The 20,159-nt window shown below is 37.1% G+C and overlaps 1 protein-coding gene across 1 annotated transcript; it reads left to right on the forward strand.

Moving 5' to 3' along the window:
* Positions 1-434: 434 nt before the first annotated feature.
* METTL14 (methyltransferase like 14) lies at positions 435-17,530 on the forward strand. Its single transcript, XM_004686632.2, has 11 exons — positions 435-617; positions 2,637-2,725; positions 3,349-3,436; positions 4,740-4,820; positions 5,173-5,260; positions 7,008-7,098; positions 8,304-8,445; positions 8,773-8,865; positions 10,002-10,118; positions 11,167-11,377; positions 14,139-17,530. The coding sequence occupies exons 1-11, from the start codon at positions 552-554 to the stop codon at positions 14,441-14,443; spliced, it is 1,371 nt and encodes a 456-aa protein (XP_004686689.1). The 5' UTR covers positions 435-551; the 3' UTR covers positions 14,444-17,530.
* Positions 17,531-20,159: the final 2,629 nt, after the last annotated feature.

Genomic DNA, 20,159 nt, shown 5'->3' on the forward strand with positions numbered 1-20,159 from the left:
GCTCCAAGAGGGCGTTAACTAATCAAATTCTCTCAGCTAGTAAATAACAGACCGCAGTTCAAACCCGGCCCTGGCTCGAGCTGCGCTTTCAGTGAAAAGCTGGATGTCAGACGGCTTTTTAAACGTTAACACTGGCAAGTGGGGAACTCATGGGCAAAAGAGGAAATACTAAAGGCCCCGTACTTCGGATATAGTGCAGACACGCCAAGAGCGCCTCACGTCCCAGGGAAGGGAGAGCGGCTTCTTAACTGGTTGCCCAGGCGGCCGGGTGGCCCAGGCACTTTGGAGTCCGCTCCGGCAGCGCAGGCTTCCTCATTGGGCTCCCTCCAGGCTACGTCAAAGCGCAGACGTCAGGAGGAGGCGGGACTTCCGGGCTCAGCGAGCCAATTCCGGCCGCACCGGAAGTAGCTCCTGAGCGATTGCACTAGTGATACCCGCCGCCTGAACCTCCTGGCGAATCTAGTGTTCCGCCGACTCGGAAGAAAAATCGGGCGGGGATTTCTCCGCGAACTGCCAAGTTTTCGGGGGTAGTGGAAAACAGGCGTGGGGACATGGACAGCCGCTTGCAGGAGATCCGGGAGCGGCAGAAGCTACGGCGACAGCTCCTCGCGCAGCAGGTCCGCGGCCCAGGGAGGGATGACGAGTGCGCATGCGCCACTGTCCTCTCCCCCTGTCCCCTTCTCCCTGTCCTGTTCTGTCCCCTTCCTACGCGGTTTCCGGGCTCACTCACCCTTCTGGACTCAGCTCCTGTAGTGGTGCCCCAAGTATTTTCCACTTTCTGCCGGGGGTGTTGTGGTGCTAAACCCACCGCCAGGAGTGACCGAAAGCAGCCTCTCTGGGCCGCCTACCCACGCCAGGCACCAGGCTCAATGATGGGTTCAAAGCTCTGGTCTTGTCTTTGTGAAAGCAACCCCTAACAGTACAGCCAGGAAAAGACCTTTTTAATTCCTAGATGTCCTATCGAAATGGTCTTCTGTGTCTCGCTTCTCCTCGTAGTTAGCATCTGAGGTTGTGACTTCATTGTGAAGGAGCTACACCGTCTTTTGGGATCGTACCCTGTGGATGATCCTCTCGTCGTCACAGTTCCTTCTAAAATAAATGGTTGTATCTTCACATGTTTAATAAAGATCAGGCTTCAGAGCTTAAATAACTTTGCCACGGGTCATTCACTGCTAAAAGTGGACCGTAGTTGCTATGATCCTCAATTTATGCCTCCTTTTTTATTTAATTCTTACTTGCTTTCAGATGATACCAAATTATATTTGTTGAATCAGTATATCTAGTGCAACCCTAATGGGAAATCTAATGTTGACCTAATGTTGGAACTTGGAAAGACAGTGCCATGTGTTAGCAAAAATCTGAATTTAAAGCACTTTTCTTGGAATACATAGCCAGATTAGGCACCAGGAGGAACTCCATTAGTTCATTCACATATTTGTTGAGTATCTGCTATCAGACAGACATTATTCTAGCTAGGGAACATAGCTATCAACAGGACAAAGTTCTTCTAAGGTGACTTATATTTCAGTGTGAAGAAGAAATAAGCAAAAATGAGCTAGTTAAAAATAAATAAGTGGAAGTTTTGATAGGGACTAGTATACAATGTAATTTGGGAATGCATATTAGTAAAATAATTGAAAGTTATATTAAGTGATTTGATTTGAAAAAGGAAATGACCTTAAAAGGAAAATAATGGGAAAAGATTCCTTTTTCTTTATAGTGCTTGAAAGAGAAAGATCAGGAAGGAGTCAACACTGGGAAGGTTAGGAAGCAACCCAGCTGTGCCAATTGGCTGTGTGCGTGACTAAGGGAACAGAAGTTAGGACAGTTTTATGGTCAGGAGCAGTTGATAGATTGGAGGAGACATCACTGGGGAAACCTTAGGATAGTCTTATAGAGGAAGGCTAAAAGGACCCGGGTGACTGAGATCCAGCCTGGGGACTGGGCAACTCTGATATTTTAGTGTGCCTTCTCCCCTTTCAACTGAGTATGTCCTCCTCATGCTTAAAAGTAGTAAATGGCTGCTCTTGGCCTATAAATCACATTCTGCATTTTTTGGTCTGGCTTTGAAAGTTTTCCCTGAACTAACCGATCTCACTCTTCATAGCCAAAATTATCTCAACTGGTGATATGTTTATGTCTGTTATATTTTGCAAAATTTCCCACCAAAATTTGCATTGCCATTTTTAAGGAATTTGTAAAATGTCTAGTGTTGTGCTGGTAGTCATTAAGTAAAGACTTGGCTCATCAAAACTCCTTATTTTTATGACAGCAGTGGATAAATAAGGAATATGTGACCTGATGGATGCAAAGTGTTTATTTTAACATAGTGAGAACACTAAATGTTAATTACTTTTTTGGAGATTGGCTAAAGTGTCTTAACTTTGAATAGAACTTAAAGTGTGAAATGCTTTTTAGCTGTCAAAATATTTCTTAATTAACTTGGTTTTATTATCAGTATTATTATTGTATCCTGCCAGCTGATTAATCCATCTGTTCACTAAGGTACTTATAGATTTCTTTTTAGTACTGGAAATATTAAATGCTGCTACAAATGGCAGGAAAGGCTCTTTCAATACTTTTTTGTGATCTAATTTTTTTGCTTGCTTGTTTGTTTTTTTTTTGCCTTTTCTCAGCTGGGAGCCGAAAATGCTGACAGCATTGGTGCTGTGTTAAATAGCAAAGATGAGCAGAGAGAAATTGCTGAAACAAGAGAAACTTGCAGGTCAATTGAATTTTTTGTTCTTTTAATTACATGTCCTCTTGTAAAAGGATCGTTGTTTTAATGAACAAATAATCCTAAATGTGTAGTACATTGTTATGAAAAGTATCAAAATAATTTCAGAAACACTGGTTTTCAATGTTAGTTCATGAGTTACAGATATTTTTTCGAACTGCAGGTATTTCTCATGGATAAAATCGCTAAAAACCAGAATGTTAGAGGAAGATTTCTAATTACATTTTAAAAATTCTTAGAAAATACTTACCTAAAACAGTTCATTATTTAATACCTCATAAAGCATTTCAGATTTTTTCCAGTGTGCTAATTAATATAAACATTACTATAAGTTTGAGACATATTAGAATGATACATAATCCAGAAATTTCTTTTTGCCATATACTGCCAGTAACAGCTTATTTCCTTAATTGGTTGCTTTCTCATAAAAATCAAGTGTGGAATCATTAATTACATCATGAGACTTTAGATGATTTATAAGCTGGGTGAATAGGTACTGTTAAATCAGGACAATTTCTACTGTTTATGGAACCAGTTATTTGATATTATTGGTAGAAGTATTTGTACTTCTTGTATATATCTGTGCATGATTGTAAGTTTTAACTTCCCAGGGCTTCTTATGATACCTCTGCTCCCAATGCAAAACGGAAGTATCAAGATGAAGGGGAGACAGATGAAGACAAAATGGAAGAATATAAGGTAGAGAATGAGGCCATTTTATGGTCAAGACAGAAGAAAAATAATTTGATGAAAGCTAAACTTTGAAATTTTCAGATTGTCAGTAAATGTGATCAATTAAACTAAAACAATTCTATCAATTTCTTCCTTTTAGTCAAGGATTTGGTGGGATAAGATAAGTGATGTGTATTAAGTTCTTTGCATAATGGCTAATAAGCACAAGGGTAAGGAAGCAAGTAGTGTATCAGAAATTCTGAGTAATTGAATAAGATTTTGAAAGCTTATAACATTCTCTTTTTGACTTATTTCTTGTTAACAGTGTAGGGTGTACAGTTATCTTGAAAACTCATGTGCTAGACAGCAATGTAGAATCATTTTTGAAAGAAGCCCTAGAAAAAAACAACTTCTAAACAGGACAAAGCATACTTAGTTGAAAAGAATGTGTTATGGACAAAGTCCCTCATACTACCGCCATTTTTTCATGACTGGTTGTATAACTCTACTTAACAGAGAATACATTATTTCAGTAAATCTCTAGGAAGTTCAGTGATCTAATTATTGATCTAATTATTGATGTGTGCTTAGATGTACTTTAAATATTTGTGACAATTTCAGACCACATCCAATTTCTGATACATGCTTGACCTGTAAAAGCAATAGTTTCATATGATTATAAAAGCATAGTTTCATATGATTCAATCTGTTAGAATTAAAGTTGCCACATTGGTGATCTTATGTTTTGAATCAAAGTAAATTCAGATATTTATGGTAACATATTAGAGACTATTAAAAATGCTAGGCAGGGCCCTCCCTGGTGGCGCAGCGGGTTAAAGCACAGCACTAAGAAGCTTAAGCCACTTCCGCATGAGTTAGATCCCCGCCTGCCCCGGAGGTGACCACATGGCGTGGCAGACCTCTCCTGACCCGCCCGCTGCTCCCCTCAGCAGTGTACTTCATTGATCTGCCTGTTCTGCTCCCCACTCTGTCTCTGGTGAATCCTCTCACCCTCCGCATCTCTGGCCTGTACCCCAGTTCTGTATGAATAAATAAATCTTTAAAAAAAAATAAAAATAAAAAAAAATGCTAGGCAATTTGGTCAACAAAATAGACCATTTTTGATGAGAATGAAAAGGAAATTTTTATTGTATTGTAAAAATAATCGACTGGTAAGATCAACTGATGGGAATGCAAAGGTCTGACTTTAATGGTAATTTGAAAAATATATCCTTCATTGGGAAATAAAATATATTTTGTCTAAAGAAGCAAGATAACATGATATATTACTCCTAGGCATACTATATTTACTGCATCTTTCTTTTTCAAGGATGAACTTGAAATGCAACAGGAGGAAGAAAATTTGCCATATGAAGAAGAAATCTACAAAGATTCTAGTACTTTTCTGAAGGTAAATAATTTTCAGGTCTTGGAACTTCACATTTTATCTCTGTGCCTGAAAAGATTTTAAAGGTTTGCTTTCAGTTACTTGGTGATCGTTATTGTGAAATAAAGAATATTATTTTAAAATACAAGTATTTATGAGCTATTCTTCTGATACTTGACTTTTGAAATTATGTTTTATTAATGTCTGGCTACTGAAGAATAAAAATCATTTGAGTTACGGTGCTTTTAGATATTAGTATTTTTTTAATCTGTCAATCAACTTAAGTTTTATATAGCCTTGTAAGAGAAAAACAAAATTTCATGTATCTGCCATCAGAGTGTACAACGTTCATTTCATTTTGTTATTTTTTCTCTAGGGAACACAGAGTTTAAATCCCCATAATGATTACTGCCAACATTTTGTAGATACTGGACATAGACCTCAAAATTTCATCAGGGATGTAGGTATGTCAGATTTGTTGGGAATATGCTACTGCTAACTATTGATGATGAGCATTTAAGTTACTCATGTTGTGGGTTAAGTTTCTTACAAATGTTTTTCCTTGGCTTGGCTTCCCCATTCTGCTCTCAGTACTTGTACTGTCCCCTGCTTTTCTCTCCCTCTCTTCTTCCTTTACCAGTTTGGTTCTAGACTCACTTTTATTTTGCCTTCATTTATTCCTCCATTGATGCTTAACAGAACAGTTTGGCCCAGAGATAGGCTGTACAGCATCAAAGCTGTAATAAGCTCATGCAGAGACAGACCCATGTTTCTGATAAATAATTCCCCTTCTTTTTAAAGAACTAACATTTCTTGTAAGGCACTTGTACTGGTAAGTTTGGTGTGTCTAAAAATGTATTTCTTTTTCACTTTTGGAAGATAATTTCAGAATACAGAATGCTAAGTCATGTTCTTTCAACACGTGAAACATTCTTGTGTGCCCCTTTCTGAAAAGAAATGGCTGACTTTATTCTCCTAGGTGCAGTGTTCTTTTCCTCTGGTTTCTTTATAGATTTTTATGCTTGATATTCTGTAGTTTGACAGTCATTTGCGTCGGTAGAGTTTCTTTGACGTTTTTCCTGTGACGCACTCTGAGCTTCCTTGCTTTGATGACTGACATAAATTTGGGAAAATTCTCAGTCCTCATTGTTCCAGGTATTTCATCTCTCCCTTTCCCTTTCTTCTCCACCCTCTGGTATATTCCCATTATGTGTGTTACCCCATAGTTGGATGTTCTGGAGTTCCTGAATATTCTGACTCTTCATTTTTTGTTGTCTTTGCTTCTCAGCTTTGAAGGCTACTGTTGAGATATCCTCAGGCTCAGAGATTGTTTCTTAATGGTGTCCAGTCTACTGATAAGCCTATTATCCCTACATTTTAAAGTCTTAAGATAATTCATGCACTCTCTAGTTCAGCCATTGAAAGACTAAGTCTAACTTTTCATTGTGTCCACAAGTTAGTGCAGCCATGACCATAGTCTGATTTGGGGACATTTTCACTCCCTCTAAATAAACTCTTGTTTAGTAATCAATTAGTAATCAATTACCATCCCTCCCCCGAGACCTTCATCAGGGCATCTACAATGGGTAAGAGTAAGAGTACACTAACTGCTGAACACAGATTTGACATCTACCTTCAATCACCCTTGGCCCCAGCATTCAGTGACCACTAATTGACTTCCTGTCTCTGTTGATTTCCCATTATAATCATTTCATATCAGTGGAATCATAGTATGTGGTATTTCACGACTAGCTTCTTTCTCTTAGCATAATGTTTTAAAGGATCCTTGATGTTGTATGTATTGTCCCTTCCTTTATCTGATAATAAAGATAAAAGGAAATACTCATTTTTTCCCAATTTGTATAGTCATTAAGAAACTAAAAATCTCAACTAGATTCTTCAAGAAAAATGTTATTTTTAACTAAAATAAAGGGAAGAAACTTAGTTGTTACTTCTTTTCCTGAGATTAGAAAGGTTATATTTGATGCTCCTAACAGTTACTTATTTACCAGAAGAAATGAAAAATTTACAATTTATTGACTTAAATCATCCTTTAGAACATTTGTTTATTTCCCAGCATTTGTAGTTAGGGTCATGAAATATGAAGGTATGATACACAGTATTTTAAAATAAAAGGTTCATAGCTTTTGCATATACTGACAATAACTTCACTTGTACTTCAGTTTGGAATTTGCTCTTTTTTCCCCTTAGGTTTGGCTGACAGATTTGAAGAATACCCTAAACTGAGGGAACTCATCAGGCTAAAGGATGAGTTAATAGCTAAATCTAACACTCCTCCTATGTAAGTGATCTTTTTCAGTAACTTTTTGTTCCCAACTGAGTTTTACAATACTTCTTACCCTGGAATCTTTGTTAGAAAACTTATCTGCACCTGTAAAAGTTAATGCAGTATTTTTTTTATAGTGAAATTAATTAATTTGAAGCTCTAGTGGCAAGTACACTAGGCTCTCATTTCATTTTTCACTTTTCTAGATAGTTTGCTTCAAGTTACTGTATTTTTTTTCCCTAGAAAATGTAGATAAATAGATAATGGAAACTTTTTCTATCATTATAAAAGATACCATCTTTACTTTCATTAAAGAGATCTACTGAATCGTGACTATATTTTTGAAGTGACCAAAAAAAGAATTAAATGAAGAAAAAGAAAAACTAAGTTTGACTCAGCATACAGAGATACTTTTCTGAACATTTTAGAATACTGTAGATAATTTGTTTTAACCTTTGCTAAGTGGAATAATATTTTCCTCAAAAATGTTTTAAAAGGTCTTTGATATTAGAGGATGTTTATTTCCTATTTAGCTTACTTTGAACATTGTGGACATTTGACAATTTGCTAAACTATATCCTGTTAATGATCATAAGAACCACAAAGAAGTCTGTGTATGTGGGTAAAAATATTAGCAGACGCTGATATTTATCCTATTTAAAAATACCCTTACATCTAAAATACATTCATGCTATGTGGACATAACCTTATAGTAAAGGATAATGGTAATTTATACTAGATAGCCGGAAAGAAATGCTACTATAAACTAATAAATGAAAAGTACATCCATCTTTAGAAACTATTTTTAAGAGAAAGATATTTAAAACATACAAATATGTTTTTAAAATTTTCTTTTTAAAATTAAACAGTTGAGGAAAAAATTAACACGTATTTCTTAGATAACTAGATGATACAGGAGGGCACTCACAGACTCACAATTTAGTGTAGATTTTAATATAAAACTGAGAAGTTTATATTCTGAATGTTCTGGGGAGCCATTGATTTTACTTTGCAGTTATATCCATGCCCTAGGGAAGAGCATTGGTATATGGTTTACTGTTTATACTGAAGAATGATATCCATCCATAAAAAGGTATTCAGTAATCAGCTCAAGATTACTTCATATATACTATTTTAGTGATATTTTAGAAATTCCTTTCATCACTATCTATAAGGTATATGAAAATACCCTGTTCTTTTATTATGCTTTTATCAAATAGGTACTTACAAGCAGATATAGAAGCCTTTGACATCAGAGAACTAACACCCAAATTTGATGTGATTCTTCTGGAACCCCCGTTAGAAGAATATTACAGAGAGACTGGCATCACCGCTAATGAAAAATGCTGGACTTGGGATGATGTATGATGAAACTTTTCTACATTGTCATGAGTTATTTACTTTTTAAGTGAATCTTTGTTTATTTGACCACAAAGTAAGGTTTTGTGTGTCATCCCTACTTTTTCAGTTCAGTTCATAAATATTTATAACATGTTTTGTGACTGAAAGTATAAGGTATATTAACATATTAGAGTGTCTTTATATATTTTCTCATGTGTTTCCCAATGTCATTAAGTAACATTTAAAGAACACATCTACTTGAAAGTCCTGATAAATCATGGCGGTTGTTCTTTCAGGATGAATGAGAAGCACTAACTTGTTTTGCAATATTGTTTTGGTTTCTTATAGATCATGAAGTTAGAAATCGATGAGATTGCTGCACCTCGATCTTTTATTTTTCTTTGGTGTGGTTCTGGGGAAGGACTGGACCTCGGAAGAGTGGTAAGGCGGTGTTTTATTAAAAGTGGATGTTTAAATTCGTTTTTAAAATGTATAATATGTGGCATAAGAAATTTGAAGATTAATGTTATTTTTTCCTTCATTTCTAGAGTAGTACTAAAATACTCAGAGGAAAAGAAAGGTCAGAAAGTCATCCCCTATAGTTAACTGGCATAAAGCATGAGTAAATCAAAATAATTGTTTAACGGAACTACAGGAAGAGAACAGTTTAGAGAATTTGAAACTCTACATTTCAGTTCAGAAATAAACTTCTTTGTCCTATTTACTGCTCTTTATGAGTGACTAAAAAGTATTCTTCTGAGTTGCACTAATTGCTGAGTTCCTAATGGAAACCTAATCAAGTCGGAAAAATAACAACATCTGGAACATGTTGTTTGAATGAATGAAAGTGCAGACGGAGTTACAACACCTCAATTTACTTGAGGTACCTTCCTGTATTTCAAAGCTTTTTTTTTTTAACCAAAGTATTTTGGATTTCTAAGTGTCAGCAAAATCACATATGCCTTTTATCCGTTATTAATGGGGGTGTAGGTGTCAGTAGTGTTTGGTCTGGGACTCATTTCTGGGTCAAGAAAGTTTTCCTTAATAAAGACATATGTGTAACAATCTTAAATGTTGGATTTTTTTGAAATTTTTAGTATTAAATATATACAAATAACATTTTATAAGATTCATTTTTAAAAGTTACCAGAGTTTTTTCAGTAATTTTGAGCCTTGTCCCTAGTTTCGTAGTTGGAAGTGGCAAGAATCAAATTACCTTGTAGAGCTATTTTATAATTAAAGAGGGTCTGAGTGTTTTCTTCTCATGTAAAACCTAAATGATATTAAAAATTAGAGCATTGTGAGCATTACATAACACTATGCATTAATATTTAATCATTAACATCTAACACATTTGTCCTTTTTTCATGGCTGTATATTTCAAGGCTAGTATTTCTTTTTTTCTATTCTTGGACAAATAATTACCAAAACACACTCAAATTTGTTGTCTCAGACCTCTACGAGGTTTGTTGTTGGTGTTTTTTTTTTTTTTTTTTTTTTTTTTTTGATGCTGGTTGGTTATTATGAATACTGTTTATTTCTTTTAGCTAGGAATCTCTTTTTTTAATCCTTCTTAGTGTTTACGCAAGTGGGGTTACAGAAGATGTGAAGATATTTGTTGGATAAAAACCAATAAAAACAATCCTGGAAAGACTAAGACTTTAGATCCAAAGGCTGTCTTCCAGAGAACAAAGGTATTGCCTTTACTGTTTTGTCTTATTTTCTCTCCAGGTTTTCCAAATACAATTTACTATTTTAATTAATTTTAGTGGAAATGCTTTTTTCCTGGACTTGTCAAAATTGCAATGAGTATATTTATATAAATACCATTATAGAGTGGCTTATTCACTAGGTCAGGCAACCCCCATCATGCTATAAAAGGAAATTAATATGCCCGTATGTCCTAAACTGCTATAAATCAGATTCAGGCTTCTCAATCCTCTACTCCCCCTGAATTTTTCCTTTCTCTAGATCCAGAAAAGGAGTTGGTGACAAGACTCATAGCTCCTTAACTTAGAGGTGTTTCTCTACTCTTCTTCTGTTTCCTATGTTAGAACCTATACTAAGAACCCCTGAGAACCTCTACTTCAATCTGCTGTCCAGAAGTCTCAGATTGGAACGGTTTGTCCTCAGTCTTTAACTCTTTAGGGAGGAACTAAAGTGTGTGAAGTTCTTTCTGCAAATGGAAAATTCTTTTGAAGGGAAAATAAGCCACCCATGCCATTATTGGTTCATGGAGTCCAGTGAGAGACCGTACTCATTTAATCCATACTCCCCTTCATCCAGATTGTAAGGATCTGAAAACCAAAGAAAGCAAAATTGTTTCACTTTCACACTTATTTATGTTGTGTATCTAGACTCTATATTCATATAAAACAACACTAATATTTTTAATTTTGGCTCATCTGAGAACTGCTTTATAATAATACCATTATCATTCTAATATCCAAAAATCAAGTGCCTTGTTTCCATAACAGATGAAAATAAGTTTCTGTCAAGTGCAGCCAACAAGATTTTGTCACTGACTTCTAAAGTGTGATGGCTCTCGATTTACCATCCTTGTGCCTAGCTTCCCCAGCAGTCTTTCCACACCTGGGATGTAGATTTTCCAATTGTATTTTTGCCTGGCATCCCAAGGATCCAGACAAAGGAGATTGTTTTGAATTGGTGACTGCAGAAATGAAAATGTTACGAAATAGGAATGGAGATAAAGTCCCCTGCTCTGCTCTTACCCTCCCTCAGGAGCACTGCCTAATGGGCATCAAGGGCACTGTTAAACGCAGCACAGACGGAGACTTCATTCATGCCAACGTGGACATTGACTTGATTATCACAGAAGAACCTGAAATCGGCAATATAGAAAAGCCTGTTGAAATTTTTCATATCATTGAACATTTCTGTCTTGGTAGAAGACGCCTTCATCTGTTTGGAAGAGATAGTACAATTCGACCAGGTAAGACCTCAGAAAAATTGGGGAAAAAAGAGACAATATGGGTGTCAAAAATTGCACACAGTACTGCATGAAGTAAAATTCTTAGGGTATCTGATTCCACTTTGTGCTGTACCGCACGTTCACCAACTCACTCTTCTCACTGCTCTTCCATGGTCCCCCCTTCTTTCATTCTAATACCTGACAGACCTTTTCTCCATCTGCTCTAAACCAGCCTCCCCTCCCCCGCCCTTCTTTCCCCTTAAGCTCTCTCCTTTTTCCTCTCAGATCTTATTGTTATGGGCATCTGCTTACCATAGGCAGTCTCTTGCCTGCAGTGTCACTGAAGGCAGAGATCATCCTACCACTTTCCAACCAGCACTCAGGTCTCTCAGTGAGCACAGGGTGAATGCAGTCTGCAGAAAACAGCCACACACTTGTGAAATCCAGACCTTGGCTTTGGCTTTCTTAGGAACAACCATCTGGCTTGCTTCCTTGTGTGCTGGTGTTTCTTCAAAGTTTCAACTTGTTATTAATCAGTACTATGTTGAATTAGTATTTTGGAAAAATATTAAGTAGAAAATAATTAAGCTATTATGGATGAGGGTTTCTTTTGAGGGTCATTGTCACGTGTATCTTTTATTTCTCAGAAAATATAAGAGTAGCCGTTTTAAAAACATTGCTTTTTAATAACATTTTCACTATATAAAAACTGTTTGGCTTTAACTAGTAGAGGTACTATTTAAAGATGGAAGGAGCCAGAATCTTGTTTATTTGTTTAAACAGTTTACATTTAATTAAAAGAAAAGTTGAAGAAGCTACAGTCGAGTAACTGGCGTGACTCCTCCTCCCTGCTTTCCTCCTGCACCTCACCTCTCTGAAGAACACAGTGACTGGAAAATATTTCAGTTACAGAAACTGATGGTATCGATTTTCATGAAATTATATAAAATAATGAGAAGGCTAAAAAGTCTCCTTGCAAAGAAATTTTTTTGCATGTGAATTGTATACCCTATGGTTTGGCTTCAGAAAAGATGATTTTTCCTCAGCCTGGCTTCATTCAATATTGAACTGCTGAAGTTATATTGTTACTACTTTTTGTCTTGTTTTGCTTAAATAACAGACTAAGATTTCACACCTTTATAATTTATTAAACTTTGCTTTTGACACAAATTAGATAAACATTTCAATTCTAAAAAAAATAGTTTTTATTGTAGGTTGTATTTATTATGTTTTCCTTATAACTGCCATTTCTTTACTAATTTTTTAAAGTTCTTCTAAAAAGACTCTTGAAGTCTGTTGCCCTTAGGACTTGTAGTTTATTGTCAGTTTTGTGTGTATCTCTTGGATTCTGTGGTCAGATGTATATTCGTGTATAATTTTTATGCCTCCCTCGCGTAATACTGTGTGATACAGCCTCCTTTATCCAGAGTCGCTCACCTTACACTCTCCTTCACCTAATGTTACTGCACCGAATGTTACTTGCTTTCAGTTTGTGTTTACATGGCTTATTTCTGTCCTTTTGTGTCCAGCCTGCAGCCTCATGTGTGCAGACACACGGCTGTCTTTCATCAAGCTTACCTGATTGAGTGGTGTAGTCAATTTGTATTCTATTTACTGATATGTTTGAACAAAAATTACCATCTGCTCCTTGCTTTACATTAATACTACCCACCTCTGTTTTAATTTTTTGGATGACTTCAATACTATTTTTCTATTTTTTATTAGCTTATTAGATGTTCTTTTATTGCTTCTTCAGTAGTCACCTGCAAAATGACAGCATGCATCCTTTAATTATTAACCTAAATTAAAATAGTATACTATATTTTAAAGGGTGGGAATGCTATAATTGAAACATTGTACTTTCCTGGATTTTTTAAATCTTTCTCAGTGTGCATATGGTTTATGCTTATGTCATTCTGTGCACTGTGAATATACTGTTTTGAGTGAGCTTTGAGTCACCAGATTTTTTTCTGACCATATATTCAAAAACCTTATATAGAATTGTTGTGGTGATTTTATTGCCTTATCAAAGTAAAAATATTTCATAGCACATCTTACAACAAGTAAATATTTTCTCATAAGATTGTGGCTCTGAGGTTTGAGGAAATAAACTTGTTTTTCTTCTCCTTTGTTAACCCAGTCTACCCTAAAGTAGCTCTCAAAACTGGTAACTGTGTTTAGTGGCAACTGCCTAAAGGAGTTGGAAAACTTCAAAGAAAAAAGCAAAGAGTAAAAGCAAACATCAAACATCAAAATATCAAAGAGACTGTAGGGAACTACTGTGTCCCTTGCAGTTACTGTGCAAAGATTCACACACTGCGGCATAGAAGGGACTGTGTAAGCTCTTTTCATTAAATCTTTAAATGTGATTGTTCCTTTCTCCTTGATGGTGTGTGTGTGTGTGTTGTGCTTCACACCACCACAAACCTGCAAAAAGTCAAACTTGAGGGGAGCACATAAAATATCTCACAGACTGAATTGTCAGTGAGCCCAGGAAGTGTGGAAGCTGCTCTTTAATCAGTAAGTTGTCTGCCAGTCAGTGTCCACTAGGTGATACGTAACAGACACCGTGTTGTAATTGTAATATTACCATTATTACCATTGTTATTTTACATTAAAGCCTATTGTCTCTCTGTACTGTTAGGTAAACTGATATTTTAACAATGAACATGTGTGAAGGGTATATAAATTTTTTTGAACTTTCATTATACAGAAGTGTCTGCTACCTTTTCTATGTTTTGGAGGACCAAAAAGATCATCTCCTTTTCCCCCTTCATTTCAGGCTGGCTCACAGTTGGCCCAACTCTTACCAATAGCAACTACAATGCAGAAACATACGCATCCTACTTCAGCGCCCCTAATTCCTACTTGACTGGGTGTACAGAAGAAATTGAGAGACTTCGACCAAAATCACCTCCTCCCAAATCTAAATCTGATCGCGGAGGTGGAGCTCCCAGGGGTGGAGGAAGAGGAGGAACTTCGGCTGGCCGTGGCCGAGAAAGAAATCGATCAAACTTCCGGGGGGAAAGAGGTGGCTTTAGAGGGGGCCGCGGAGGAGCACACAGAGGTGGCTTCCCACCCCGGTGATTTTGTCAGACAGTGGTTCTCTTACTGCCCTGCTGCTTCCTGTAGTATGAATTTCAGTTGGGAGACAGTTAGTTTAGAATTCCAGCTGGCACTTTGCTTTTTACTTTCTCAAGGCTGCAGGAGTATCGGAACCAACCTCCCAGGCAGTTGTCACACACACTGACCAGTTTAGTCCAAGATGAAGAAGTCACCCTACCTTAGACATGTGCATGTAACCGACCAGGATGCAACACCATGGATACCTTCACTTTTAGAGCCTGAATTTGTTCAGACAGATTCCAAGTAATTAAAAAGGTTTTTGCCTTTTAGCACAAGTAGAAATGAGCAGTGAAAAACTCAATCTGTAGCATCTCACTAGTACTTACGGCCATGGATAATGGGTTCCTGCCACTGCTGTCACAGCAAACAGGAAACTGGGAGTCTGGGTAGAATGAACTTAGGACAGATGGTAAGTTCTGCCAGAGTTTTAACAGTCCCTTAATGAAATAGTAAAAAGACTTCTTTTCCTTCCTTTTAAAAAAAATTTGTAAAGTCAGATATAATTTGACTACAGAAGAAAGTGAGAGGCTTTGAACAGTCAGTCAGCTCTACCCAAATCTAAATCTGAGAGGGGAGCTGGAGCTCAGAGGTGGAGGAAGAGCCCTTAGGAAGAGAAAGTACATCATCGTCTTCATGGCATACCTGTAGGTGACTCTTAAATCATGCTTCCTAAGAAGCAAAAGAGGACACATGTACATGTGGTAGCACTTTGGTGTAGACTTGAATTTGGATTCACCCGCATAGCAACTTTATATTCCTTAGCAAAATAAGAGAAGACACCAGCAGAGACACCTACTTACCAGGTGTGTGGCTTCAGCATTTCGGGGAATAAAGTACTGTTGATGAGGAAAAGGAAACACCTTTAAACTTGTCAAGGAAAAAAGTTCAAGGTAAAAGCAGTTATGGAAAACCCTCAGCAAGACAGCTGGGAAGGAGAACTGCGGTCACCTCTTGCCGAAGTCCGTGATTTAAGGAACTGGCTTTTCAGCTCGGTTAGTTGTATGAGTCTTTATGCTGTCATTTCTCTTTCTATATTATATCTCATGTATTAATTGAAAATACGTTGAATGATACACCTCACTGCTCTTGATAAATATATATATTTTTTATTTTGGGTATAATTTTTCTACTGAAACTTTTTAACCGGTGGAATTTGAAAGTATGTCTTCTGAAAGTGGAGCTGGTATTGCTACCAAATGGAAGAGGCTGAGCTCAGGTCAGATTCTTGGTTTCGCCTGGGATGCGCCTCAGTGGTTATTTTGTGCTTTTTCACTGGCTCATTATTAATGCATAAAATGAGACTATGTTATACCCACTAAGGACTGAGTTACAGAGTTGAGATTCCCTACAAACCTGATGATTTAACTTGCTGAAGCTGTTAGTATTGTCCTAGTATAGATGGCATTTGACTATGACAAGTCTGACGTAGCCATCCTGTAACATATGCATCTGACCACCCCAGAGCATCATGTGGGTGTCAGGACACATGACCATCGTAGACCACCATGATAGACATGTGATTACCACATGTTGTGTATGACATGAATTCTGTGTTACACCCATCGTGTGTTGTGTGATGTGATATGCCGTTTGTGGTGCAGGTACATGTTGTTTGTGGTGTGTCACATTGTGCATGTCATTTGTGACATAGTGCTTCCTTCAGTGACGACGGCCACAAAGTGTCATGTTGTTCAAGGCGAGCACGTCATTTATGATGTATGTCATTCATAGGCATCATCTGTGGTGTGTGGCGGCGTGTGTCATGACCTGTATGTGTGTGTTTCAATTGTGGTATGTGTTGAAGTTGGGTCTGGTCTCCCAGGGTCCAAGTTGTAGAGGATCAACACTGGGCACAGGGGCTGTTCTGATACTACCATGGATAGAAGTCACCTGTGAGTCTGAAAGTCATAAACATGCAACCTAAGCTGCATCTCTCCATCTTCTGAAGCCCTGTGTTAGGCCACAGTTTCATTTTCAGCTAAGGGAGCTGTTTCAGCGACATGCCTGGGAGTTAGTATGCTCGCCTTGGCTGAGATTCTTGGGGCTTTTATTCAGAATGATGATTCCTTTTCATGTCTTCTAAAATACCTTCTTAATGGCTAAATTACATTTTGATTAGTTACAGCAGCTAATTTTAAAACCTGTACTGTTTTATCCTGAATTTAAGACCATAGAATTTAGCCTTTGAAGTAGAGTTCCAGATTTTACTCATTTGTTTAATATAATCTTTATTAATTTGACAAAATGATGGCCCAGTGGGGCTCATTCTGAATCGCAGTCTTTGATCTAAAAGTGTCTCATATTTTTGTGAGCTATTAAAAACATAAGCCTTTACATAAAAGCCTTTTATTAGAACAGTCCTATAATCTTGGGGTCCATGTGAGACTTTTTTTTTTACATTATTCTCTTTGATGATTGTTTAGTGGTAGGGAGAGAACTTTAGTTTGGGTCTCAAAAATGTATGTAGTTGGCTTTCAAGTTGTAAATTTTAGGACTTCTGAGGAGGTTAGAACATTTATTCAGCCAACTGAGCCCACAGAATATTCCATTTCTGGAAAAGCCCTATTGCTTCTCTCAAGCTTTCCATTATTTAGTCAGATATAAATATGGCTACAGTGCAGAGCAAACATCCTAGTTTAGTCGACTGTTATTTTTCTCCAGTATTAGATAAAAGATTAAAATGACCAGTATGAGAATTTTTTTAACAGTACTTACCTCTGTAATTGGAGCAGCTAAGAAAGCCAGGATAAGCTAGATTTTGCCAAAAGTACTTCTTGAGTATCTAGAAGTCAAGACTGTAAAAGGCATGTGGGAACCGTGCATGTAACCCAAATTGTGGAAGCAAACCATGAGCGTTTTTTATAGTGGAATAACTGTCTGTCTGACCAACTTTGCGTATAAACATGGTAATTCATTTCCTTCCTCCCATCTGTGCTGTTTCCCCACTTTGATGGATTTTTCTCAGTTCTGCTCTAGAAGAGATGAGGAGGACAAAACACCTTAATAAACAGCCATTCTATTCTGTTAGGTTGGTTCAAATTCTATTAGGTTGATTTTAGAAACCAGACTTTTTCCTGTGCACACTAGTTTACTGTTTCAAATGTCTAGTGGCTAGATCTGATTCACTGAACTCAGAAGTCCAATACACTTTTTCATAAGTGAACATACTGGGTCCTAGGATATCGATTCCGTAACCTTACTCTCAGTCTCCATATAAACACCAGTAATAAGTCTTTAAAGACCATTTCATGGGCCCACTAATAACTCAGTTTGAAAAAATCTGACCTGTCATATATAAAAGATTTCAAAATAAATTCTTAATGCACAAATGTAACTGGTAACATTAACAAGGCAGACCTCTGAAGACCCCCTGAAGTCACTATTCTAACAGTAGAACCTCTGACTAGATTCTAGTCATTTTGCTCCTCCCTGCTTGTTCACAAGATTTCAAGTTGGATTTCCGTGTGTGCGAACATGTGCTTTGGGAAATGGGGAGTCTGGCTTGATGGGAGCCGTGCTCAGGACACGTGCATATTTGAGTCACTGTCATCCAGTGCAGGGAAAACTCACCAGTGGCCTCTGAAAATGGAACCTTCACCAAGGGGAGAACTTTTAAGGAAACTGTTAAATATCACTTTCCAGCCAATAGGACTTCATAAACAGCTGTTCAGAAAAGTTGTTTTTCAAGCAGAAGCCAAGAAACATTAATGACAAGGGGATTGCTATTACTTCTTTGAACTTCTTTCCTCCTTTTTACCCAGACTAGTTAGTATTACTTGTGTTTTCATTTCAGCGATTAAAACTGACCATTTCTCTCCCAAAGAACTGCTTTGTCCTAAAGACTACTAACTAGACTTTCTGGAAGGCTTCAGACTTTCCTTCAGTGTATACTGCCGCCTAGTGGAACAGCTGCTGAATTCGAATTAATTTTCCATGTTTGAAAACATGATCTAAAATTTGTCCTTACTCTTCATTATTTTATTAATGAACATTTTTTTTCCATCTGACTGAACATTAAGAGATGTTTTCCGTTGACTGTCACTAGGTTTCACTGCTGGGAAGTAGAGATAGTTCTAGTTAACAAGTTCCTCAACAAACTTCTTCAGTATTTAAACTCATTTCTTTCATAATGGTCTCTCAACACTCAAAAAGCATATTCTTCTATTTGGTTTATATTACTGAAGTTTTTGGTTTAGCATTTAAAGCAGCTTAGGCAACATTTCCCACATATTGACATTCTTTATCGATCATTTCTGTAACACCGCAAGCAGCTTGATTTTGAGCCTATCAAAATACTCATGACCTTAGAGCAAGTGAATCAGGTAAGTCCTAGTTTTCATGGTCCTTTGAAAATTTAATTTTCAAAACCTAATAACAAATGAATACAATGAATAGCATTGTGTGCAAGGAGATATTCTAAGCTCATATATTGTGTTATTAATTCCTGAAACAACTGAGGAGGAAATTGAGGCACAGAATGGTTTCTAACTTGCCTTGTGTCACATAGCCAAGCAGTAGAACTAGTATAGAAACCCGTCATTGGCTCCACGGCCCCTTTCCTTAGCCATGACACTGCTGTTCCTCAAAGTCTGGGGAGGGCATTACTATTAAAAACAGTATGGTGTGAGGAGCTGCACTCAGGCATTTTTATCAAGTAGTCATTCAAGAGTACTGGGGCACTTGCTGTCTATTGGGTTTCTTCTGTCTTGGAAATTGACTCTCCACTCACATTCAATGTTGCCTTCCAAGTACTCCCTCTGTCTTCCAGCTTCAGCATTCTCTATAGCTCAAGAATGAAACACTACAATGATACATTTTCCCTACATTATATTCCTCTTCCTGAAAGTCAGATCTTCGGGCTGGAGATCTTTGGGCTCCATCTCATGGTGCCTAGAACCAAGAATGCTGGTTTGGGCATTCTTGCCTCCTGAAAGGATGGCTGCTCTATTGACATAACAGGCTGCCCTTACAGATGCCTATCGACAAGCTCCCTAAGTTCTTCGTGGTACCTGTCATTTCCCAAATGCATCAAGTGTGCATTTGTTTTCTGGACACAAGTTCATGGCTGTACATTTCTTCTTGTTAAACTCTTGAAAGCTAATCTGAAACATCTTGACTAATGGAGAGACTTTAATCAGGACTGTGTATTTATTATTCTACTCAATTCCATAACATCTACTAATTTACAGATAACCTTGCTGGCAGTGTCATCTTATTAAGAAGGTACTTAATCATTTCAAGGGCAAGAGGCTGATGATGTGAAGACAGGGTTGCTGTGAGGGATAAAGATGGAAATGTTAAAACACATAGTGAAATTCTTGGGACATATTTATACTCGATACACTTAACACTTAGTATTTATTCATATCAATAATGACAGAGTCAAACAGGGAAGAAACTGCTCGCCTAGGTTTAGACATATTCATCAGTAATGGTCTCATGATGCCAGTTAGCAATTTATTTTGTCCGTAGGATCACCTTAGAAGATTTCAAGGCACTTCTGATATTTCCTAGATTTATTCTCTTACTATTACTTTCCAACTCTCAAAAACAATTTAGTTTTCCCAATTTGTTCTTAATGATTCCTCTGAACAGCTTTTCCCTAGGACACTAAGTACTACCCTTACTGCTTTTAAAAATCTCAAGATAACTAAAAAAATGAATTGTACCTACTGAG

This window comes from Condylura cristata, unplaced genomic scaffold (assembly GCF_000260355.1).
Source record: "Condylura cristata isolate star-nosed mole 26May11 unplaced genomic scaffold, ConCri1.0 scaffold00021, whole genome shotgun sequence".
Classification (NCBI taxonomy): domain Eukaryota; kingdom Metazoa; phylum Chordata; class Mammalia; order Eulipotyphla; family Talpidae; genus Condylura; species Condylura cristata.